Below are 25996 nucleotides of genomic sequence, written 5' to 3'. Positions count from 1 at the left end.
AAAACATGACATGCGCAAGGGCGTCCCCCCGCCACGGGGATCTCGAACCTCGGCTTGGGCTGTCGCTTGAGTGGAGGAGGCCGGAAGGGCCCTAGTCGGACGGGATTCTTGAATCCTCGAACTAAAATAGCATGATGAATAATTACTCTAAATTTCTACCAGTTTCCATATTTAACTTGTATAAATGGGTTAAATTTCCACCAGCTTGCATGCTGAAAAAGAAACGTTTCTTTAGGAAAGGAATAAAATTTAAAAATTATTTAAAAAAATAAAGTCACGTTTCCTTTTAAGAAAAAATTGCTATCTCCAGTAATTCAAGTACTTTCCCTCCAGAGCCCATTGTAAATTTTCATTCTGTATAACTAGTCTCTCCCCCCAGGCTACTCCCGTTTCCCAGTATAGATACTGATAGAATGATCTCTGACAATATTTTCTGAATTTCGGCAAAGTTTCCATATGTATCTTAGGTCATATGTTTGATTTCCTATCTTTAACTTAGCTGGAAGATCTAGTTATATTTTCGAGTTCCTAACTTGTTTTCTCTCCAGGCTACTCCCGTATCCCAGTATACGAGGGTCACCGCGGGAACATAGTGACGGTCCTGTTCATAAAGGACCTCGCGTTCGTGGACCCGGACGACAACACGCCGCTGCGCACGCTCTGCCAGTACTATCAGAACCCGTGCAACTTTGTGTTCGAGGATGTCACTTTGGATGTCATGTTCAAGCAGTTCAAGGATGGTGAGTAGGGTGTTATATTATGTATATTCAAATTTATTTTTTGATGCATGCAATTATTTAAATGTTTACTAATAATTAAAATATGCCTATCATAATTCTGAACGATAATTGTTTTAGAATATATTTAGCAGGTCACAATTTAAATTTATCTAACAGTTAATTGTTTGTTGCCTCTAAATTTAACAACTGAAAAAGAACTTTTAATTCAATTTCTCCCAACTTGGCAAAGGCTGTATTTAGTTCCCACTAACGACTAAAACAACTTTCTTCCTTAAACCATATAACCAGACTCAATCTCAAACATTCATTTATTCAATTAGACTTCTTCTAGAAGCACTTTTGAATCGTCATTTCATATTTTTAACATTTACCACCGATTTGGAAAGCAGTGTCTATGGAGTAGAACCGGCAAGAAACTCCGTAGTTGCTCAAAAGAGCAACTATGGAGTTTCTAGAGCTCGAGTTTCTATTGACAAAAGTCATGTTAGTATGACAATTTAATTTATAAGGTTTGAATAACTTCCAAACCAGGTCACAAAGGGCACATGGCGTTCGTGCACCGTATAAACAGCGAGGGTGAAGGCGATCCGTTCTACGAGACGGTCGGCTTGGTGACGCTGGAGGACGTCATCGAGGAGATGATACAGGCGGAGATTGTGGATGAGACCGATGTGTTCCGTGAGTATTGGGTCATCATCATCATCATCAGCCCACATACTGTCAACTAGGGACATTCTGTCAACTAGTGACGTTCTGTCAACTGGGGACATTCTGTCAGCTGGAGACGTTCTGTCAACTGGGGACATTCTGTATACTGGTGATCTTCTTTCGCCACCTAAAATCCAGAACCAGTACGCTACATAATTTTCTGTATATTGTACTATAATTTTTTCCCAGTGGACAACCGCACGAAGCGCAGACGCAACCGACCGCAGCACAAACTGCAAGACTTCGCAGCATTCGCTGAGAGACACGAGCACAGGCGCATACACATATCGCCGCAGCTCACGCTGGCTACCTTCCAGTTTCTCAGTACTAGTGAGTTTGACAGCTTTTTGTGATAATATGTCTTTTTTGAGTCTCATAACAGATATATAACATAGCGTATGTATGTAAAAATAATATAATTGACCTTATGAATTAACATTTTTTTTTTTCAATTAATCAACTTGAACTAATGATATTTCTTTCTGGCCTTTGCTTGATTTACGTCAAATGTTTGACAGCGTTTTATTATTTTCCGATTAATTTGAAGTAATGTTAAATATGAAGAAGAGTAAAATAGTCAAATTGATTGGGTAAGGATAATGAATAATACTGTATAATAAAAATAAAAGAATCATATAAACTAGAAAAAAAATTTAAATGGTGTCACACCCGGATGGAACTCGCAAAGCGCGATAAGGAAATTCAATTATACTCATTCCGAAAATGTGACACAATATTATATATCTTATACAAGGTGTAAAATAATTAACTTTTAAAATTCTCCCCAAAGGTGTAGACGCGTTCAAGCCGGACGTCGTCTCAGAGACGGTGTTAAGACGTTTACTGAAACAAGATGTCATCCATCACATCAAAGTAAAGGGCAAGACGAAGAAAGACGTCAATACGTATGTGTTTCAGCAGGGGAAGCCGGTGAGTTGACCTTAAGAGATGGGAAAAAGTAATTTTTGGGGTGTTTTGAGAGTAGTTAGAAGTAATTTGAGGTTGGTTTTGTGAATGTAGCTAAAAGAAGGTAAGCAATAGATACTTCTTTCAGCAGGGACAGCCGGTGAGTTGACTTGTGGAAAGGGGAAAAGGGGGAAAATGTGTTTTGAGTGTTTTTTGTAGTTCAGTTTGCGTTTGTATTCGTAAATAAAGCTAGAAACACGACCTCTATCACCTGGGGAAAATAGTGCGTTGACTTGGAAAGGGGAAAATGCTTTTTGGGAGTTTTTGCTATTTTTGAGTTTTAATAGTTCGAAGATTGCTCAAACAAGGCGTGATATATCACATTAAAGTTAAGGGAAAGACGAAGAAAGACGTAAATAAATAAATAAACTTGGGGAAAGGGGTAAATAAGTTTTTGCCATTTTTGTGGTTTTTATGATGTTTTGAGGCTAGTTTACGTACAGATTCAATTCGAACTTTGTACACGTGATTTTTTTAATATTTTTTTTTTAATTATTATTTTATTATCTGTGGCAAATGGCAATAATATGTTATTCCCCTGCAGGTGGACTATTTCGTGCTAATCCTGGAGGGCCGAGTGGAGGTGACGGTGGGCCGCGAGAACCTCGTGTTCGAGGCGGGGCCCTTCACGTACTTCGGCGTGCAGGCGCTCACGCAGAACGTGGGGCTCGGTGAGTGTGGACCCCCCCTGGGGGGACTACTTAGTGCGGATCGATTAGATAAACCCTCATAACAACATGATTTAAAATAAAAAAGCGTGTTTGCCGAGCACACGTGTTAGAAATGAAACTAGAAATATTCAGGTACTAAAATCGTTGCCTTACTCCATGACGTGATGGTTTCGCTATGACGCAATGCAGTAATTTTAATTTATTAATAATAATAATAAATTAAAATAATTTAATAAATTAAGGTAATAATTTTATATTAAATTTCTAGCGGAATCCCCCACCCCCTCAGCAATGGGGTCTCTCCAGAACATAAACATGGACTCGATGTTGCGTCACACGTTCGTGCCGGACTACTCGGTGCGGGCGGTCACTGAGATGTTCTATCTCACTGTTAAACGGTCAGTGTGTGTGTGTGCTCAAAATGTGTCTTTATAGTGCTCAAATATGTTTAAATCGTGCTAAAAACACACTCAACACTCAAATCACACTTAAATCGCGCTTTTTTAATCTTTAAGAGTGTGTTTTCACACTCAAACACACACTTTAATCACACTCAACACTCAAAACACACTTTAATCACGCTCCACACTCAAATCACACTCAAAACACACTCGATATATTGTCATCTGAAACTTTCCCCCATCAATTTTTAATATAAATAATATTCACACAGGAGTCTTTACTTAGCGGCCAAACGTGCTTCCCTCATGGAGAAGGGCGCTCTATCGAAGGGCGCAACCAATGAACAGTTCGACACTGAAGTTGATAAGGTATGTATTTTCACCATAAAAAAAAATTAACTTATTTCAGTTTTGACTTCGAAAATGGTCTCAATAATTGAAAAAAAAAATGTTTGATTGGACGGTTCTAGAATATTTAATTGGTATTTTTACAAGAAATTAAAATATGATAAAATTATCAAATGAATCGATTTTTTAAAACATGCATAATGCATATGCTATGCATTTATAAAATTAATAAAGTCAATCCGATATGCAACCCCATATTTACTATCCCATATACACTGTCCCACCTCTACTATACCATTTATCCTATAATTATCCCACTTATCCGGTAATTATCCCACTTATCCTGTAATTATCCCATAATTATCCCACACCCCACCCGCCCCCAGAGCGTCGGCACGTTGGCCACTCACAGTGAGACACTGCAAAGCGCTCGCACCTCGCTCAGTGCGGGCTCCATTCCGAACGGGGACGGTCAGGTGCCGCAACGTGTATACCGTGCTTGTGTTGCTGTAGCGGGTAGTTATAAGTTTAGTTAGGTTAGGTTAGAAAGCACACTTAAAATACGTCAACCGACGCCATACTTAACAATAGAAACAGTGTCCTACTTAAACAATCCCATATACACTATCCCATTTATCCCGTAATTATCCCACGACGGTCAGGTGCTGCGCCGTGTATACCGTGCTTGTGTTGCTGTAGCGGGTAGTTTGTGTATACAGGGTGTAGTTTGATAAGTAATTTAGGTCTAGTTAGGTTAGAAAACACACTTAAAATACGTCATCCGACGCCATACTTAACAATAGAAACAGTGTCCTACATCTACAATACCATATACACTATCCCACCTCTACTATCTTATTTATCCCGCAAAGTACGGGCTCCATTCCGAACGGGGACGGTCAGGTGTCGCAACGTGTATACATTCTTGTGTTGCTTTAGCGGGTAGTTTGTGTACAGGGTGTAGTTTGATAAGTAATTTAGGTATAGTTAGGTTAGGTTAGAAATCACACCTAAAAAACGTCATAATTCGCCATATTTTACAAAAAACATCTGCCTTATATCTACAATCCAATGTATACTATCCCACCTCTACTATCCCATTTATCCCACGTTAGTGGGGGTAGTTTGTAAAATGTATTGGTACAGGTTTAGTGAAATTTATAGATATAGTAAGGAAAGTCACATGTGTAGTAAAAGTAAAGATTTGATCTTACGTTGGTTACAATTGGATATTACAGGTTGTTTGTGAAATACGTTGATACGATGATATAATTTTATAAGTAACTAGCGGTCCGCCCCGGCTTCGCCCGTGGTACATATGAAAAATAGATGTTGGCCGATTCTCAGACTTACCCGATATGCACAGAAAATTTCATGAGAATCGGTCCACCCGTTTCGGAGGAGTATGCAGACTAACATTGTGACACGAGAATTTTATATATAAGAGATTTGGATAGATTACTTGGTAAAAGATATAACATGTAGTCTTGTAAAATCATCGAAGAAGAGAATTATATAATTTTAGCTGTGTGGATAGTCAGAATACAGGATTAGTCCAGGAGGAATCGGCGCATGAGTACCGAAAACTATTCCACCTCAATTTTTTTACGTGATCCTCTTCAAATTGCCCTACTGATGATATAAATGCATGTTGCCATGGGGCAACCCGGTGCCATATTGTTTAAACCGAAATTGTTTAAACAATTGCAAGGAATTGTTATTTTTCAACCGGACAAATTTTTTTTATATTTTTTATCGAAATACCAATAAAAAAGGTCCAATTACTTTTCACGATAAAGTTAATATTTTCAAAGATATGAATTTTTTAAGGTTTGAAAAATCTCAAATTTGGGTACTTTCGACCCATGAAAAATATATTTAAAAAAAAAATAATATATAAGTAATATTTTTTTTTCAATTCTCTATACAATAGTTAATAATATTGTTAATAGAGATTTAAGAAAATTTCATTGTTTATATCTGTTTTTTAATTGTTAACTTCGCGCGCTCACAAATAATATAAGTTGCATACTTCTATGTGGTTGTGATTCAGAAGACTGTAAGAATATAATATATAAAAATAATATTGATAATAAATAAATACTTATTTTTAAATCTTGTTTTATTATTTCATACTTCTCCATCTATAACTTTCGTTTGAAGAAGTTATTCAATGTAATTAATAAGGTAAAAGACCTAGTTATTGACACTTTAAATTTTATTTTAGTTAAAAAAAAAACAAATCAATTCTAATAAATTAATAAATATAATTTTTGAATTAAAAATTTTAAGATCTTTGGTTTTTTGAGAACATTTCATTCTTTTAATTAAAATCAAATTGCGAGTGTCAAACAACTAGGCCAGTGTCAATAACTGGGTCTTTTACCTTACTTGCTGTTTCAATAACAAAAAAGTAATATAAACTGACAAAAAAGTAATTTTAATTACATGTTTCAATTTATGCTTAAATAACTTTAAAAAAATTGATTTCAGAAAAAAATATATAAGAAACAAATTGTAGACAATTTAATTATTAATAAGATTGCTCTCTTTAGAAATCTTGATAAAGTTGATAGTTTTTAAGATAAATGATAAATAATGATTCAAGACACAGAGAGGCCGATGCAGCGCATGAGTAAGAGAGAGACGGCGATACTTAAAGGTAAGCGGCGCGTACTTGTGAGCGCGCGAAGTTAACAATTAAAAAACAGATATAAACAATGAAATTTTCTTAAATCTCTATTAACAATATTATTAACTATTGTATAGAGAATTGAAAAAAAAATATTACTTATATATTATTTTTTTTTTAAATATATTTTTCATGGGTCGAAAGTACCCAAATTTGAGATTTTTCAAACCTTAAAAAATTCATATCTTTGAAAATATTAACTTTATCGTGAAAAGTAATTGGACCTTTTTTATTGGTATTTCGATAAAAAATATAAAAAAAATTTGTCCGGTTGAAAAATAACAATTCCTTGCAATTGTTTAAACAATTTCGGTTTAAACAATATGGCACCGGGTTGCCCCATGGCAACATGCATTTATATCATCAGTAGGGCAATTTGAAGAGGATCACGTAAAAAAATTGAGGTGGAATAGTTTTCGGTACTCATGCGCCGATTCCTCCTGGACTAGATGTAGTTCAGTAGAATGTCCGGTAGGTGAATATTAGATACAGGTTTTAGTAGATTGTGTAAAATGTACAAGTTGTACCTTGATATTACGTGAAAAATTGAATAATCTATACAGTGTGTAGTTTTATAGTACTTCGGGTACATTGACATTAGAAAAATTAATGCAGTGTGTATCTTGAAAAGATAGAAAGAGTGTAGCAGTGAAATACGTTTAAAAAATACTTTAATTATCCATAACTGTCTAATTGCTGTAATCTGTTGATAATTAATAAACCACAGGTAATCGTTCAATCTATAAGTAAAGTGATTTAGCTATCGATTAGACTTCGAGCATAAAGTTCTAAGTATTGAAATCTTACGACTGATGAAATTAGTAACGTTTTTATCTAAATTGGCTCTTCGACTCAGTAGTGTTTTGTGTAGTGTGAAATTGCATAACATTAAAAAATAGGTTGTTTTAAAATATAGTAAGCGTAACATGTTGGATGTTGTGTACGTATAACTTGGTAAATTATTTGGTTTTTTTATTAATAATTTCCCTTTGATATAGCATAACCGTATTGCGTACGAAAAACCATGTTTAAAAATTAATACCACTTGAAAAGCGAAATAAACAATTTGCAGTCTCCAAAATCGCATACAATGGAGTTCAAACAACTGTCACAAAACAATATACCATCTAGCGCCTCTTCACCAACGTCAAGCGATAAGGAATACATCGCCAAGTACTTGGCTGATAAGTTGGCCCGAAAGTTATATGTGCCCAGATCGGATAGTCAAACGTCCAAGCAGTGGATGAATAAAGAAGCTGGTAGAACTGAGAGCCAAACAGCCAGCACGTCCAAATATTGGACCAGCGCTTCGGCCAATGTGTCCAACGCTTCCAGGACGGACAGCCAAACGGCCAACACGTCCAAATACTGGACAAATGCTTCGTCTGATGTGTCTAGAAGAAACAGTCCAAGGAATGAAAACCTCAGCAAGAAAAGTTCCATTTCGTCTACTAAAGTTGTTAAGGACAGCCCAATAAATGCGTTAAAAGAGGATATGAATACTAATAGCCAAATGAGTGATACAAAACCTTGGTCCAACCTGGCCAATAGATTGGCCAAATCTGAAAGCCCAGCAAATTCGTCCAGAACGAGTACTTCCATACATTCCGTGTCACCTAAACAATCAGATATCGATTTAACTAGAAAGCAATCGGGCTCATTATCTCAGGATAAAATTTCCTTGAAGTTACAGTATTGGAATAAAGACGGGAATGGCCAGAGTGTGGTCAATGTTGGTTCCATTGAGGATCTTGATAAAAAAGGTTGGTTATGTCAGTTAAGAAAGAAATATCTGACTGAACTTTGATAGTAGTGAAGAGTAACTCATTAAATGCTTTTGTTGTTGAAAGTTTTTCTTTAAATCACAAAACCCAACTGATTTTAATTTAGTCAGTTAGAATTTTATGTAAGAGGCAATCTTCATTATAATATACCATCATATTGTGTTGTGGTTGTGTTTTCCCAATTAGTCTTACTCTTCTGTAGCAGAATTACCATTAATAATAATTAGAAACTATGACTGTTGGTTATTTTTACATACTGCAGAACGACTGGACAGATTTTTCCCACAGTTTCTGCTCTGGTTAGCAGAATACCTTAGACATACTTGACTGACCGGTTGGCTTGGTAGTGGCACTGCCTTCCAAGCCAGAGGTCGTGGGTTCGATCCCCACCCGGGGCAAATATTTGTGTGATGAACATAGATGTTTGCTGTGTCTAGGTGTTAATTATCTATATAAGTATTTATTTAAAATTATATATGTATGTTTATCAGCCATCTGGTTTCCATAACACAAGTGAAAGCTTAGTATGGGATCAGATCGTGCCGTGTGTGAAAGTTGTCCCGAAATATACCATCATACAGAATGGGTTGTGTTTTCCCAATTAGTCTTATTAATAATAATCAGAAACTATGAAAACTGGTTATTTTTACATACTGCAGAACGACTGGACAGATTTTTCTAACATTCTCTGCTTTGGTGAGCAGAATACCTAAGACATGCCTTATCATGATAAACAGCATAATAATAATCAATAACTAAAACACAAATTATCACTACAAGTATCAAATAATAATCCCACATTATACAGGAGCGAAAAAGAAAGCCCAATTCCGCACAGAGCGATCTCTCCTAACATTTCATCCAAACAGTGATCCCGCTATCAATGATGAAGAAATTGCTAATTTAGTACAAGACGTTGATGACAAAATAATAGATTTAAAAAGCGACTCCGATGACAAAGTAGAGAGTGATATAGATGTATATAATATTAATATGAGGTCTGTGGAGAGATTGATTTTGATGAAGTTGACCAAGATCATAAGGCTATTGGAGCAGAAGGACCAGACTTGAAGGTTAAAAGAAAAAATATGTTGGATATCACATTATCACATTAACTTATAGTAATGTAAGCAAAGCCGCGGGAAAAGCAATATATTATGTCAAACTATATAGTATTACAGTACGTTTCGAAGGATCATCACTCGAAAAATTAAAATGCATAACGTGTCAATTGAAGGAGAATTCTTTCCTAATCCCTTTCCTTCCTATCCAACATACATTCCTATTCCTACTAATATTATAAATGCGAAAGTAACTCTGTCTGTCTGTCTGTCTGTTACCCTTTACCAAACTTCTCAACCGATTTTGATGAAATTTGGCACAGACAATCTTTAGACCCTGAGAAAGAACACAGGCTACCTTTTATTGCGAACTATGTACCACGGGCGAAGCCGGGGCGAACCGCTAGTTATAAATAAATCACTAAAAAAATGCATCATTAATAATTTTTTCAACGCAATTTCTTTATATTTGCTGTGATAAAGTTCTTGAATAATACTTTTTTATTATTATTTTAGCTATTGGAATCCGTGGATGAAGATATAAGCATCAGTGGTGAACACAAAACTCCATCAAGACAGGTACAATATATTTTCAATTATTTTCGTCTCCAATAACTACTTGTGATATACTATTAATCATAATGTAATATTGATGACATTATGATGTCATCAATGTAAACTGATTGAAGTATTTTAAATTTCTAATCTAATGCAATTTATAATTATTTGATAAATTCTAAGAGAAAATTTTGCTGCTCTCCTTGTTTTTATAATTTCACTGCCCTTTTGGTTGATTATTTGTGTACTCATTTGACTATTCTCAAGTTTATGGCCTAATGGGTCTTACATTGCCTATGAAAAATACACTAACGGTCTTACTAATAAAATGTTACCCATTCGCTTTGCAATGGATTAGTTATTGCAATGACCTGTCTCGTTTTTATGATTGACGTTTCATGTGAGCAAGAGCAGGACACAGCTATGGTAGAAAATGGTAGAAATTTATCCATTGTTTAACTTTTTATTAGTCAGGTAATATATATTTTTATGTTTGTCACCTCATTTTGCAGGTATCACCGAACCCATGTCCCACCGCTCGATCGTCCTTACCACGAAGCTCGCCCGAGCGGAACGGGGATGTGTTCGCGAGGGCAGATGAACAAGAGAAATTGCTTAAACATTAGTGGGGGAGGATGTAAAAGGAAGGGGGGAGAGAGTTGTGTAGGGGAGGAGATAAGTGGGATATAGTAGGGAGTACGGAAACGGTGTGTGACGGTAATTATGTGAACTAACAGGAGGAGGGGAACAAAGTGGGGGGGAGAGAAAAGGGTTTGAAGAGAGAAAGCACACGAGCAGATGCTTACACAGGAGAATGACAGGAAGAAAGGGAGGGCTAGGGGAGAAAAGGGAGGAAGAATTTGCTTAAGTACTAGAAGGATGTAGGAGGGAGTGGAATTTGTTAGACATTTTGAAAGTAGGGGAGGGTGGAAATTTTGGATTACACCATGAAATTGATAGCACTAGGGAGTGCAAGGGGAAACGCTAGAAAAATTATAAAATCATGAAAGAAATGTACACGTAAAATTATGTGCTATCGTAAAAGTATAATGCGAAACGAATATAAAGAAAAATGTATGAGATATCTTCCATTTATTATCTACTTTATGTAGATATCAAAATGTCAGAAAAAAATATTGATGAAAAGTCGATTTTGTATACTTAATAATTATTTTGTCTAGAATAATTTGAGTATTTAAACCAATCATGTACAATTAAAAGGAATCTCTGTACTTAATATTAACTTAACTCAGTCATAGATAACTTAAACATTTTATGTAACTTTTAAAGGTACTTAATTTATCCCACTTATTTGATAGTTTAAAATACTTATTAATTATGATTATTTACTTTATAAAAATATATAACGAACTATTTGAAATGTGCGAAAGAGATAGAGCTGTGTTTTGTCTCTTTCTAAAGGTGTCAAAGAATATTTTCGTAAAGATTTGCGCGGAAAGAGAAAGAAAATGGCTCTGTCTCTTTTTAAAAGTAAAAAATTGTCTCTGATTACAATAATTATAATAGTCTATGACTAAAACTCTATGGTACATAATTAAAACCTACGATTTCGTCCGAATTTGAATGCGTAACTATTAAAGATATATCCGTCTCTGTCCAACACAGAGGCTATAAGTATTAGAAAGAGACGCACTGTTTTATAGTTTTAGGTTGCACTCTGTAATTCTTATGGAACTACCCTCAAATAATTTAAGAAAAACACGTGTCAGAAGTGAAACTTTTTTGGCGAGATTCAAAGGTACCAAAATCGTCGCCTTGCTCCATGACGTAACGGTATTGCCATGACGCGACCTTGGAATTTTACTCTCAACGCGCCTAAAGAAAACTTCTTCACTTCAAAAAGTAATTTTGAGGGTATTTTCGTAAGAATTTAAAATTATTTATGATTAGTAATTAGAATTTATTATAATTTATTAATATGGGAGTCAATTTTGGGCTTGCACTGACTTATATTCATAGACAAAACGGCTATGCCTAAAAGGATGAGATTTTGTATATCCTAAAAAAAGAGAGGATTTTGTAACAGGAAGCATATGTCAAACCTCTAACCCCATTTTTTTGTTGTTTTATTTTTTATTAATTTAAACAATGCAAGCCCAAAAAACTATCAACTCCAATGCTGCATAATAATTTCCCCTTAATTAATTTTATAGTACTAATATTATAGTACAGTCTTACCACAAGAAAGAAGAAATAGTAAGGACGGCTTATAACTTATAGGCTATTTCTTCCAAGCAACCTATGAATAATAATTAATTAAAATTTAATAAAAATTAATTAAAAAGTGTACATCATTGAGGTTATATCTAAAATATGTATATAAAAAATAAATGTTTGATTTTCTGTACATAACTTGGAAAGTACTAACCAAATTCGATGAAGTCTTGTGTATAATTTGATCCAAGTTTAAACTAGCTTTCCGACAGCGGTAAACTAAAACCTTCCTTTTGAATCACTCTGTCTATTAAGAAGAACCGCATCAAATTCCGTTGTGTAATTTTAAAGATCTAAGCATACAGACAGATGACGAAAAGCGACTTTGTTTTATACTATTTTCTTCTTTCTGTGGTAAGACTTTAAAAAAAAGAATTCTACTCTTTTCTTCCCTCTTCTATATTAAAAAATATAGGTAATTATAGTACAAAATAACCAAAATCTGCTAACTTTATACGACGACTTTACCTCTCTTTGGAACTAGAATATTAGCGAATATAGTAAAATTTCATAATGACCTATCACTGTGTAAAAATTTCATCAAAATATGCGCATCCATTCCGTGTGATTGAAACATGGCGACGTCATATTAAAAAAATGTTTTTTTTCCTAAATGTGAGTGGTAGAATTTTATTTTTAAAAGTATTAATGCGATGACGCTTTTTTTAACTTAACTTTAGTTTTACCCTAGGGCTGTCAACTAATATTTTATTCATAATTTTTAAGGAAACATACTGATAATATTAATTTGCTGTCAGTTCATTTTATTACATTCATATTTAACGAAACTAAATATATAAAAAATATTATCGTCAAAATTATATTATACGAAAAAAACTACTTTAATGTCCTATCCTACTAATATTATAAATGCGAAAGTTTGTGAGGATGGATGTATGTGTATGTATGTTTGTTACTCTTACACGTAAATACTACTGAACCGATTACAATGAAATTTAGCACACATATAACTTGGATTAACACATAGGATATGTGTTATCCTGGAAGTTTTTTTTTTAATGCCAAATATCCTAATCATAGAACTTAATAATATGTCTCTCTCTCTAGCCAAAGAACTATACATAAGACGTAGAGACATTTTTTTATAACTAGCGGTCCGCCCCGGCTTCACCCGTGGTACACAATATTTACGTTTTCTCTACATAAGAACCATCCTCGTACTTCAAGGAATATAATAAAAAAAGAATTATCGAAATCGGTTCAGCCGTTCTCGAGTTATGCGCTTACCAACACATTTTGCGATTCATTTTTATATATAAGATTTTTCTATAAGTTGACAGCCCTAGATATTTTTGGACTTAGATCTCACAAAATGGCCTATTTAGTATTAACATTATCAAAATAATAATTCCGATACAGTACAACGACAATAAAAAATTTTCATAATTAATAATTATATTCACCCTATATGTCGCAGTTACCGTAATCAGTCAGTTAATTAAGAGCTTAGGCAGTTTATTAAACAGCTTATTTTTGGATACTTAATTACTTGCCTAAACAGTATACACACTGCGATTCTTACGTAATGACTAATGTTTAATAATTGGGCTAGGCTGTTCATTAAATGACTGATTAAGCTTCTTTGCTGCGACACACATGATCATTTAATATATGTATGCGAATGCCTGACATTTTCGTATTACCTCAAAAATTATAGAATAGTATTGATAAAGATGATTAAAATTAGTGTGTATGTATGTACTTAAAAATTAATTGTATTGTGTTGTCTGTTTATTTTGCTACTGTTTCGAATTTAAACACGTTAAAACCGGTTTCTTCTTAACTCTAAAACTAGAAAAAATCTATCAAAAAATATATTTTTTTTAACCGACTTAAAAAAAGGAGGAGGTTATCAATTCGGCCGGTATATTTTTAATTGTACATTTCTTGTACCGATAAGAATCGCTCGATATTTTAAGCGTCTTCAAAAAAGATGCGAGGTTCTCAATTCGACTGTATTCATTTTGGGTATGTTACCTTTCAACTGGGTGAACCGATTTTGATGATTCTTTTTTTTATTTCAAAGCTAGCCTAGATGGTCCCATTTCAATGTTGTCCCGTTCTGACCATTAGAAATAAGTTTTTTGACAAAAGTAAAAAAATCTGTTTTAAATCTGTTTTAACGTGTTTTATTCCGAAAATTAGATGTTCTGTGATTGCTTCATAATTTATTTAATAATGTAGCTGCTTTTTTATATCCGCCTGTTTTTTTTTTTTTTTTGTTAAATGAGGGTAGAAGGATTTCTTGCCAAAATTCCCAAATGCTATGTACTTAGGCATTTACAACCGATTATTATGTAAGTGTACTGTGTAATGTTGTTTTTATTGAATAAATGGTATATGTTAGATTTTTTTGTGTTTCATTTTTATAATCCAACCTTCTTGTTACTAAGTCTATGTGTAAAATACATTATCTATCTAAACTAATATTATAAAGAGGAAAGGTTTGTAATTATGTATGTACGTATGGTTTTCACGCATAAACTACTGGACCGATTTCAAAAATTATTTCACCATTAGAAAGCTGCATCTTCACTGAGCGACATAGGTTTTATCCAGGATATCCCAAGGGAACGGGAAAACGCGGGCGAAGCCGCAGGCGGAAAGCTAGTACTAATAATAAAATTGGAGTGTCTGTTTTTAATATTGAAATAACCGATTTTTACTTAATGCATATGGATGTATACACTGGGCATATAGCAAAATAGTAATTTTAAAATTTTTGTCTGTCTGTTTGTTCCGGCTAATCTTTGGAACAGCTGGCCGGTTTTAACGGGACTTTCACTGACAGATAGCTGTTGTTATAAGCAGTAACTAAGGCTGTTTTTTGTACCGATATACCCACAGGAACATTAGGATTAAAAGGAAAAATTCATTCACGCGCGTGTGAAACCCCGGGGCGCAGTTAGTATACATAATTATTAGAACCGAAAAGCCAGTAATAGATAGAGAGCCCACGACGGCCAGACATTCCTTATTTTAAAAAAGTTGACAGTTTCTCTGTATATGTATATTTATAAAATTCTCGTGTCACAATGTTAGTCTGCATACTCCTCCGAAAAGGGTGGACCGATTCTCATGAAATTTTCTGTGCATATCGGGTAAGTCTGAGAATCGGCCATCATCTATTTTTCATATGTACCACGGGCGAAGCCGGGGCGGGCCGCTAGTGTATATACATATACATATATGTATATATCTATCAAGTTTGGGTTGTGGTTACTTTGGCAGGAAACAGGTAGTAAAGGTGTATAAAATAGTACCTAACTTTCATTATAGTTTAAAAGCTAAATTTTATATATATGTTACTTGGGGACGCATAAAAAGCCGGACAGTATTCATGGTTTTTTACATCTTGCCAGTTGCCAGACACATTTAAAAAATAACTAACATATCATCAAATTCACATAACTACCTAAAAGTGTAATAAATATGAAATAACCTACTAAAACATTAGTTTACTATAATTATTAAAAAAATAATAGTACATTATAAGACGCAATAAAGTTATTACTTATCTTTTACGGGGACTTATGTTGATGGAATTCCACGTACCTATCTCGATGACTATGAATATAGGTACATGATGAATAGGTACATACATTTAGAAGTGAAACTTCATTAGATGCTTTGAGAGTAAAATTTCAAGATCGCGTCATGCCAATACCGAATCACTTACGAGTAGTAAGGCGATTATTGGTATTTTTGAAGTTTCACTTCTGACACGTGTGCTTGGCACACACGCTATTTTTTTAAATGATGCATGCTGTGTACATAGGTATTTACAAACAATTACAATGTTATGTTGTGTTGTTTTTATTGAAATAAATGAAATGTGTATGAAAATTTTGGTGTTTTATTTTTATAATAAGTACCTACTTCCTATCATTTATGATCGAAATCCATGCGTCGATTACAGATTAAATATTATATTAAAAAGTAACTAAGTAAACATGTATATTTGACAAAACCTACTGTTTGGAATGCAGATGGAGTGTAAATTATTTGAGGAAAAGCAGTTATATTAAGTCTGTATCAGAAATCGGTAATATAAAATGCAACAGTTTTTTTAATAGTTAAAATATAGGTAAAGGAATAACATGCAATAAATAATAATATCATTATAGTTCTTTAAATATTTATTATACACCAAAAATTTCAATGATTTACAATTTTTATCACTATTATCCATACTAATATTATATGAGAAAGTAACTCTGTCTGTCTGTCTGTTACTCAATCACGCCTAAACTGCTGAACCAATTTGCATGAAATTTGGTATGGAGATATTTTGATACCCGAGAAAGGACATAGGCTACCTTTTATTGCGAAATATGTACCACGGGCGAAGCCGGGGCGGACCACTAGTATCTTATAAGATACTATTTAAGCTAGCCAAAGTTTAAATATACTTATTTACCTGTGCCACAGATATTATACTATACATACCTATGCATAATATATAATTTAGTTGGTGCTATCAACAAAATGTTAGAACTTGTACAATTCCAATAGATAATTAACGTCACTCTAAAATTGTAAACACCGTAGATTTCAATCTCTCGTAAGTATCACGAATTACAATTTGTCAACACATTACAATCTCGTGGCTTACATTATTTAAACGGTTTTACAATCTTATGGTGACATACAAAAATTCTACAACATATTACTGAGATTGATTCTACAATATGTGCTAGAAAACTTGCACAATAATTCAAAACTATGCATATTTTTTGCTCCTGTCGTACCTAGTGAGTTTTGTAGAAAGCAATCGTTTATTTCGTATAAAAATAATTATAAAACAAATACCACATCCCTACTAATATTATAAATGCGAAAGTTACTCTGTCTGTCTTTCTGTCTGTTACGCTTTCCCGCTTTTACCTCTCGACCGATTTTGACGAAATTTGGCACAGACAATCTTTAGACCCTGAGAAAGAACACAGGCTAATGCTAAATTTTATTGCGAAATATGTACCACGGGCGAAGCCGGGGCGGACCGCTTGTTATAAATAAGAATAAAAATAAATTATAATTTTTTTTATATTTGTAAGTTATCAGTAAAACATGATTGATTAAATCTTACTCTAATTACACACAATAAATGACTAGAATAAGAGGGAATGATTACATTGATTACAATAATTTCTACTAACTTTATAATTCCACGATTATAATATTATAACACACAAATTAGACATAAATATTAATAAATTACTATGACTTGATGCAAAACAGACTTTTGACCGTGATCACGGTCACTATAAATCATTGTTATTTGACCATCACAATTAACCCTTATTCAAACACGAGCCTGTGGAGGAGCTAACAAAAAAGTAAGATACGTTCCTGGGTAATTTTGGGTCGTAGATTTCAAAAATACACACAAAAAAGGGGTTAGTGGGGAGGAAGTACCCTTTTTTCGGTGGGAAGTATATATCCCGTCATCTGTTCTCTCTTGTAAAAAGTTTGGATAGGTGGGAACTATAGCTCCCAGTGTCCACTCCAGACATCAATATTTTAAAACACTAGTTAGTTGCCCTGACTCCACTTGTGAATTTAATGTTATCGTAAAAAATTATAAAGATCAAGTTTTTTAATAAAGGAGGTGAAAGTACTCATCAATGCAAGTTTATTTTACTGAGGGAAGAATTCGGGAATTGAAAAATGAATGACTTCAACATAAAAATGGCATTTTTCTTAAACAAAATAAAAACAATAGGTAAATACTAATGTATTGAGTTAAGATTTCTAATTATCTGATCAGGAAATAACGAATAACAATAAATAAGTTGCTTATACCAACTAAAAAAGATTTTTTAGACACACAGATTTTATATATAGAATTTCCGAATGTCGTGTGCAGTGACGAACACTGGGATGATATCTTCCCACTTAAAGACTTAATTTCAATCGACACTACCAAGGTATAAACGAAAGATTCTGGGCATATTTTTACGTTTCACGCAACCGTAATATAGTCTAGTTTACATAGCTAGAACTCAAATCTACTTATCTAATTTTTTTTGAGCACTACACCAAAATCTAAAAAATAACGGTCGTTTTCGGCTGCAAAATCACGTCACCTGACTTTGACGTGTGTTTACCATGACATGTAATAATTCTCTGAAAAGTGTTTCCATGAAAAAAAGTTCTCTGAAATGTTAAGATTGCGTAGATAAATATTACACTGCATTAGGTTTAAGTATATAAAAATAAAACACGATTTACTTCAATCTGAGACGTGGGAAGTATAGCTCCCAGCGTTTTAATAAGGGTTAAGGTAGGTATGTTGTGTGGTCGCTGTGAATTAAAATATTAACTTGATCATTATTATAATTGTGATTTGTGACCGTGATCATGGTCAATATAAATGGAATAGTTACACATTATAAAATATCGTACCTAAACATGTTACATTCATCATAATAATAATGATATTTAAATAATTATTCTTTCCATCTCTTATTCTATTGTTACAATATGAATGTATATATTCTATTGTTACAATATGAATGTATATGTTTCAACTCTTTGCCGGTTACAACCACTTTTGACTAAGTTCTGCAGTCAAAAGCGGTTTTAACTAAAGGAGTTTTGACTTGGTCACGGAAAAACCAAGGAGTGCGAAAGAAAATCTAGAGAATAAACCTTATACTAAATCTAATTTATTCACATACACTGATTTCTACACATTTATAAGTTATTCTCCACATTATAGTCCATGAACGCATTTGCAATATTCACTTATTAATACCAAACACTCACTGATTTACGATTGAAAGAAAAGTGATTAGTCTAACGGTGCATTTACATCAAACGAGCAAATGCTCATTCTAACCCCACTATGTCAAATTATTTTAGTGTAAACAGGCGTAGAGCATTCTTTCGTTGTTCTTAGTGCGTTTGAAAAGATTCTATGCAATGTTCTATTCTAATACTGAACAGCACTGAATACGAGTTTTCGTTTACACTATAAGATCACGAAAGATTGCTCTTGCTCTAGCTCTATGTTCGTTTGATGTTAATGCACCGTAAGATCATGTAGGTATGTGCTTTTTACTGCATGAGTGTGTTACTGCATAAGTGAGTTATAGTATGAGTGTGTATCAACATTAGCGTATTACCGCATAATGCGCGTCACACACGGTGAAGATACTATAATATTTTATCTTAAGATACTGTAATATTTTATATTACAGTATCTTAAGGTATCCGGTATCAGCGTTCTGACCATCATTTTTCTTTTTGTCATTGCGTACTAAGACCCCTGTAGAACCGCCATCCTGTTACAAATGACCCGAAACGCGCTTAAGTGTGATACTGTATGAACGAGTTACTGCATGAATGTATTTCAACATATGTTACTTACATAATGAGTGTGTTTAAACATGAGAGTTTTAGTGTAGGAGTGTATTACAACATGAATGTGTTACTGCATGAGTGAGTCAAGCAAGTCAGTGAGTGTGTCGGATTGTCGGGCGGGCTCGGGGCCCGGGGGGGAGGGTTACGGGGGCGTCAGACTGCCGCCGTACTCAGGGGACGCGCCGCGACCTGCGGGGGATTAAAACTTAATTATATACAAATAAACTTTCATTTTTCATGCAAAAACACTAAAAATAACTAATTAAATGTATAGGTATACTATTCGGATATAAATAATTAAATACCTACCAATTAGAAAATATAAAATAATCATTACAAACTAAATTATGTTCACTTACACATACTTACTTTAAACAAGAAAACATATACTTTAAAATACAAATTAAGTACCTTATTTCCTATGAGTTAGTTCTATATGCTGTGACTAAGATTATTATATAACTGTCTCCGCATGATGTCTTAAAGCAGTATTATTTAAAATTCTCGTCCAGTACAGTGTGGTGGAAACCAGCTACTTACACCACTCATAGCTCAAACTCATAGAAAACCAGGTAATTAGAACTCACTCATAGAACTAACTCATGTTTACGTACCTCGGCCTCTGCCACGGCCCCGGCCCCTGCCCCTCCCGCGGCCGCGTCACCTGCGCCCATCGCCCAGACCCACCATGTCTGGAACATAAATATTTTTAGTAAAAGACACACAAAAAGTAAACAAGAATATCTTCGTTCAGAGAATATAATTTTATATCTGTATACACCACAGACATGTATCAAGATAGACTAAGCGAGTGTATGTACTTCCCGTGTCCAAACTAAGTTTATGAAACTAACTTGACGCTGGCCTACACTCAGTCCGCGCTTGCAGTTCGCCAAGGAAAGACGTGAAGCTGAATAAAGTAAAATGCCGAATTGCGCCGTTATAAACTGTAGAAACTCCACAACTGTGAGTGGCCGAGTTAGCAGAGATGTTTCCTTCCACCGGTAAGTAATTTTCTAATCAGAATATGCACTATTTATTTTAAAATCAAATAAAGAATATCTGTGGAAAACGATCGTGACAAACACGGATACCAACTCATACGAAATGATTCGGAATACATTGCGGCTTTTACTTGGCACGGTAAAGATCGCGTCGTATGATAACAAGCAATGAATAGCGTCTTCTCATTTTTCTGTTCTCATTTTTCTGTCCAATTTTGTGGTTAGTGATGTTCATTTGATGCAACAGTTCTCGATTCTAATCGATTTTATAATCGAACAGAAAAATGATAATTTGAAGTAGCAATTTTTCAGAAAAAAAGGCATAGATTTTTTTTGTCATTTAATAGGACTTGACCTAGAACTTTTAAGTATTTTAATACAAAGGTACTAAAAATAAATATTATGACATGGACGCCATTAGTTAAAGTGTCATCTTGGGAGTTTTTTAAGAAAACTCCTTATTGCTTAGACTATGTTTGTTTTTTCAGTTTTCCAAGTAACCCGAACATAAAAGAAAAATGGATCGATGCAACGGGACATAAAGATTGATTGATTGACAGTTTCATTACTTTCTTTCGATGGCCTCTCTAGTACGTAGTACATGGTAACTCAATGGGCATATGTAAGAAAAAGCTAAAACATATTAGTTTACTTGTTAGAATATTAAAAGGTTTATAATTTTATTTTATCATTCCTCTGTCTATGGTAATTATCATTTTTCTGTCTTGAATCGATTTAGTAATCGATTACGATTCATTTATTTAACTACCTTTTAGACATAGATCTGTCTACCTCTTAGAACCGTTTGATCTGATTTCTTTCGATTTACTTCGATGAGATAGGACGATACTAGAATCGCCGCGCGAGTGGCGTCCTAATCGATTTAGCGTAAAATGAAATTACCATCACTAAAAAGCGCTCGTGACGTCATAACGCGTCAAGGTCAGTACAAAAAATATGACACGCTTGGTTTTCATACAGATCGCGGTACTTGCGTTGTCTACTATTGTCGAGCCAATTTAATAGGCAACATTTGACGTCTATCAATTTTATCTTCGAAGAGAGGTAACCTGCTTAAAAACATCGATTAAAGTGAATTAATCGATACGGATTTGAAACATTTGTCAATCGAATTTATTAATTTATGATAACTTTTATTCACAAGTAATCAATGCATTCGATTCTAGATGTCATATTTCGATTTTTAGAGTAACGTCTCTGGTATTTAAAAAGAAAAAAGGTTTATTGACACAAAATTGTAGTGACGTCAGTTCTTCAATTCAGAAATTGTTTATTATGTTTAAAATGGTTTATCAGTCAAATGAAATCTTAAAATTACTTGTATCGGTCATTGTTATTATAAATATGTAGTTGTAATTGAAAAAAGTCAAGCAAATGTGCAGTTCTAACAAAACGAAATATCATGTTATTCTATGTCGTCGTTACTAGGTTACGTTCTTGAATTTTGTTGAACTGTCAAATGTTGCCTATTAAGTTATAAACAGACGTTCGAATTTGGTACGGACCGCACCGTGACCTTGGTGCGCTCCGGACCATATTCGATCATGTGTACAGTGGTCCGCCGGACATAATTATTATTATTGACGGTACGGTTGGTTCGATGGTTTTTTCATCCGAACTTGGTGCGGACCGTACCAAATTCGCGCGTGTGGACGGGCGATCGCACCGGACAGCGCATTAGTCATAGACTATATACTTATTACAGCTTTAGTCATAGTTCTACCGCCAAACAAAACGGACGTCGGTCGATCGTTATCAATGCACATGGCGTCGGATGACGTGGCTAATACTGAAAAAAGATTAATAATATAAATTTTAGAACTCTACAAAGATTTATGATATGACTGCATATGTCTGAATGAATCCCTGTCTTTTAAATATAATTTTGCCCATTCTTTTCTCTTCGTTTTCTTCTTTTCAATGGTTGTAACTTGTACTTGTACTTGTACCAAAAGAAGCCTTGAACTGAGGTCTACATGTGAAAAAAATACAACATTCTAACCACGAATTTATTACGAGAAATAGATTTTCAAGGAATTCGGTTTGACTTTTAATGAGATTACTATGATCAATGCTCGAAATATTCACAAAAAAGGAGATTAATTTGTATTAATTTGATATTATTGAATTGTCTTATAAATCTAAGATATTTTTTTTGTTCAGTTAATTTATTACATATAAAGATTATGTACCTACATATAATAATATATTGAAATATCGACTATAACTAACGACTAAAACATAAACAAAAACTTGGTAATAGATAGATGATATATATAATTTTGTTTACTAGGGACAACCCTGACATTCTTTGAAAATCTATATCTCGTAATAACTTCGTGGCTAGAATGTGGTATTTTTGTCACATGTAGAACTCAGTTCAAGGTTTCTTTTGGTACTAAACAGAGCTTCTACTAACGCCTGCATATAATATAAAAAAATAAAGACGAAAATCAGTAAAAATTACAATACTTTCGCCTCTATCGACAATATCGAAAATTTCAAAAAGGGATAATTTGCGCCTTTAATCACTTCATATATTAGCAACGTAATAAATTATCTAGTCACTAGTGTATCTATTTTTTTATACGAATTTATTTAGCTCAGTCGGCCGCGAAAATTCCAATATTTTAAATGTTTTTTTAAAAATCGTAAATTTAATCATAATTTTTAAACAAAGAATATTTTCTTTGTGCGACAATGCCTGGACGGATAGCCGAAACCAATTGAATATTGAAACTGTAAAGGCGAAGCTGCAAATTAATAAAATGTAATTTTATATTATCGTGCAAAGATTTTTATACATTCGCTTTAGAAAATGAAGAGCTATTAAAAGCTGTTTCTTCCAACAGCAAATATAAATGCCAAAAATAAATTTTCTCTATTTAACATTGCTGTTTTAATTATTTCCCGTAAAAAATAACTAAAACTCGTATTTTTGATGCTGTTAACCCTTAAATCCTGGCATCTTAAATACTGGCAACCCTAGGTGCGGTGCGGTCGTGTGGCGAGTCGATCGCACCGCACGAGTACGGTGGTCCGGTCGCACCAGTTCGAACGTCTGTTTATAATTTTAAAATGGCTCTACTATTAATAGTACTTACTACTTGTATACGTAGTATATTATTATTGGTCTGTGCTAGTAGGTACTTATATTTGAAAATTTTTTTAAGTATCGCTTTTACTTTAAATATTAACCGAGGTATCAAGTATCAACCATTCAACTTTGTAGGTAGTACCTACCTTCGCTAAAGTATTGTTTTGGATTCGTTTTAGCAACAAATCTGTGATCAATTTCAACCTCTTTGATAAATCATCAAAATATAACAACATCATCTTTTTTTTTTTTTGTGTGGTGTCTCTCAATGTTAGCCAGAAGGGCTTCTACATTTTAACGCGGACGCGGGGGTGAACTGAAGGTTCACCCTGGTAGCGACATGCAGGCGTCCCCCCTTGACGGGGACCACAAACCTCGGCTTGAGCTGTCGCTTGAGTGGAGGAGGCCAGAAGGGCCCTAATCGGACGGGAACAACATCATCACTATGTGCACTTTACCTATATTGGTAGCAGTCTTCTCCAAATAAGCTAGCGGGCCTTGCAGCGACGCGCCCGCGTACCCGCCACGACCACCCAGGAACATGCTTTGAGCTAGGTTGTTCTGCAACTGTGTAAATCATTGTCTGTAATATACCTATTAGGCCGGGAGATACTGACACAAAATTTTGGGTCATTTGTAACAGTATACAGTATGGCAGTTCTATAAGGGTCTTAGTACTGTACTGATAAATAATTTTAATACAAATACGACCATCAATATAGCATAAATACTTCCACCATCGACGGACCATTAATAATAGCATACCGCCCGCGGCTTCGCCCGCTTTGTCTAAAACCTTCCTCTCGAATTATCTATTTAAAAATAACCGCTTCAAGATTTAAGCATACATAGGGACGTAGGGACACAGAAAGCGACTTTGTTTTATACTATTTTGTGTAGTTAGTGATTTTTTTTTAATATATGTATTTGAATGTTAACTTATTCTAATCGTTTATGAACATCTCAATCCATTAGATAAAAGTGTTAAATAATTTATTAATTAAATCAGAGCAATAGCTATCAAATACAATAATGATTTTACAAATCCGACAAACCTACACAGCGATTAAATGCTTTGTTACTTACCGAACCTTAAAAAGAAACTTAGAATTCCTTCTGTACTTTTACCTGAATACCTAAGGGCTTTTTACGATGCATGATACACACCAAGATAGTAGCAGTCCAATTAATTCAAATTGCATTGGAGCATTTCGCGCCATCTAACGAGATATTGAGACTAATAATATACTATGAAGATTAAAAATTGCCTCAACGATTGATGTATTTCAACTAAGATTTCAACAATATTTATCTTTACTAATACATATTATAAAGGTAAAGAATTTGTTTGTTTGGTTGGTTGAATGCGCTTATCTGAGGAACTACAGATTCGATTTGAAATTTGTTTTTAAGCTATCGAGAAAGTCTTTTCGCTAAATATTATCATGCTAAGACCGAGAGGAGCGAAGCAATGCGGGTAAAACCGCGGGGCACAGCTCTATAAATAAAAAAGCATTTGATTCTTTCTTTATACGAACAGCTAGTAATTCTTAAGTTTCACAGAAATTCTTATGAATCAGGGGCTAGCACGAGCCTTACAAATGTATGTTGGACGATAAGTCATATATACAGGGTGTAATCGTTAAGTGTGCACAAGCGATTATTCCGTAACTATTGCAGATATCAAAAAACTTTAAACTGATATCGAAAGTACTTAACCTAATGAAATGGTAAAATGGCCATAATAAATTTTTAAAAATAAAACGAGAAATAACCAAAAATGTTACATTAAACGCTCCCATACAATTTATTTCCCATTTTGTATTCATAGTAGATTTTCGAAGTGACGTCCTTATTGTGCAATACAATGAGGAGGTCTATTTACAGTTTCTAAATGAACTTCCCTCCAAATTTGCGAAGTAATTAAAGCAGAAAACCAAAAAAACAAAAAAAAAGCTAAAATCTTTCATATTAAATGTATAGGTTGATCCAAAAGTAATGATAATTGGGTATTTCCTGTGCACATAAAAATATAAAATAAATGTTTTATGCTTGCTCATGTAATCACTAAGTTATCACAAAAAATTATATCTACAGGCCACGTTTCCAAGTATTAACATTAATTTTAATGTGAACAGTGCGAGCCAGAATGTTTCCCGACGAAAAGAAGAAACAACGATTCGACATTTAGAGGGTGAATTTCTAAATTTTTAATGAGATCAGGATAATTTTTTGTCACGATTTGTGACCATGGGCGTTACCTGGGTTCACCATGTTTATGCTGAAACCAAGAAACAATCAAGGGCCTGGATGCGAGCTTC

The 25996-nt window shown here is 34.1% G+C and overlaps 1 protein-coding gene and 2 long non-coding RNA genes across 4 annotated transcripts in view; 2 read left to right on the top strand and 1 right to left on the bottom strand.

Moving 5' to 3' along the window:
• The window catches only part of LOC149476050 (unextended protein-like), a 39102-nt gene extending 28494 nt beyond the window's left edge, over window positions 1–10608 (top strand). The window contains exons 8-16 of one of the 2 annotated variants that reach the window (XM_089712631.1): window positions 549–740; window positions 1272–1418; window positions 1638–1778; window positions 2239–2378; window positions 2959–3085; window positions 3354–3483; window positions 3759–3855; window positions 9888–9950; window positions 10442–10608. In XM_089712631.1, coding sequence (XP_089568757.1) covers window positions 549–740; window positions 1272–1418; window positions 1638–1778; window positions 2239–2378; window positions 2959–3085; window positions 3354–3483; window positions 3759–3855; window positions 9888–9950; window positions 10442–10555 — 1151 coding nt within the window. In that variant the 3' untranslated portion in view covers window positions 10556–10608. The remainder of the gene's footprint in view (window positions 1–548; window positions 741–1271; window positions 1419–1637; window positions 1779–2238; window positions 2379–2958; window positions 3086–3353; window positions 3484–3758; window positions 3856–9887; window positions 9951–10441) is intronic. The other variant, XM_089712630.1, reaches the window with a different exon arrangement.
• Window positions 10609–12489: 1881 nt separating this feature from the next.
• LOC149476049 (uncharacterized) lies at window positions 12490–14533 on the top strand. Its single transcript, XR_016317925.1, has 2 exons — window positions 12490–14033; window positions 14126–14533. It is a non-coding gene; the product is annotated as an uncharacterized LOC149476049 (long non-coding RNA).
• Window positions 14534–18696: 4163 nt separating this feature from the next.
• Window positions 18697–24235, bottom strand: LOC149476048 (uncharacterized). The gene is made up of 3 exons (XR_016317924.1): window positions 24134–24235; window positions 20168–20245; window positions 18697–19742 (listed from the first exon to the last, which is right to left on the bottom strand). It is a non-coding gene; the product is annotated as an uncharacterized LOC149476048 (long non-coding RNA).
• Window positions 24236–25996: the final 1761 nt, after the last annotated feature.

The sequence above is a fragment of the Colias philodice genome, chromosome 29 (assembly GCF_061535455.1).
Source record: "Colias philodice isolate Cphi_HAF_F1 chromosome 29, ilColPhil1 Martin Lab GWU primary, whole genome shotgun sequence".
NCBI classification, from domain to species: domain Eukaryota; kingdom Metazoa; phylum Arthropoda; class Insecta; order Lepidoptera; family Pieridae; genus Colias; species Colias philodice.
This window is presented reverse-complemented; position numbering and strand designations above follow the sequence as displayed.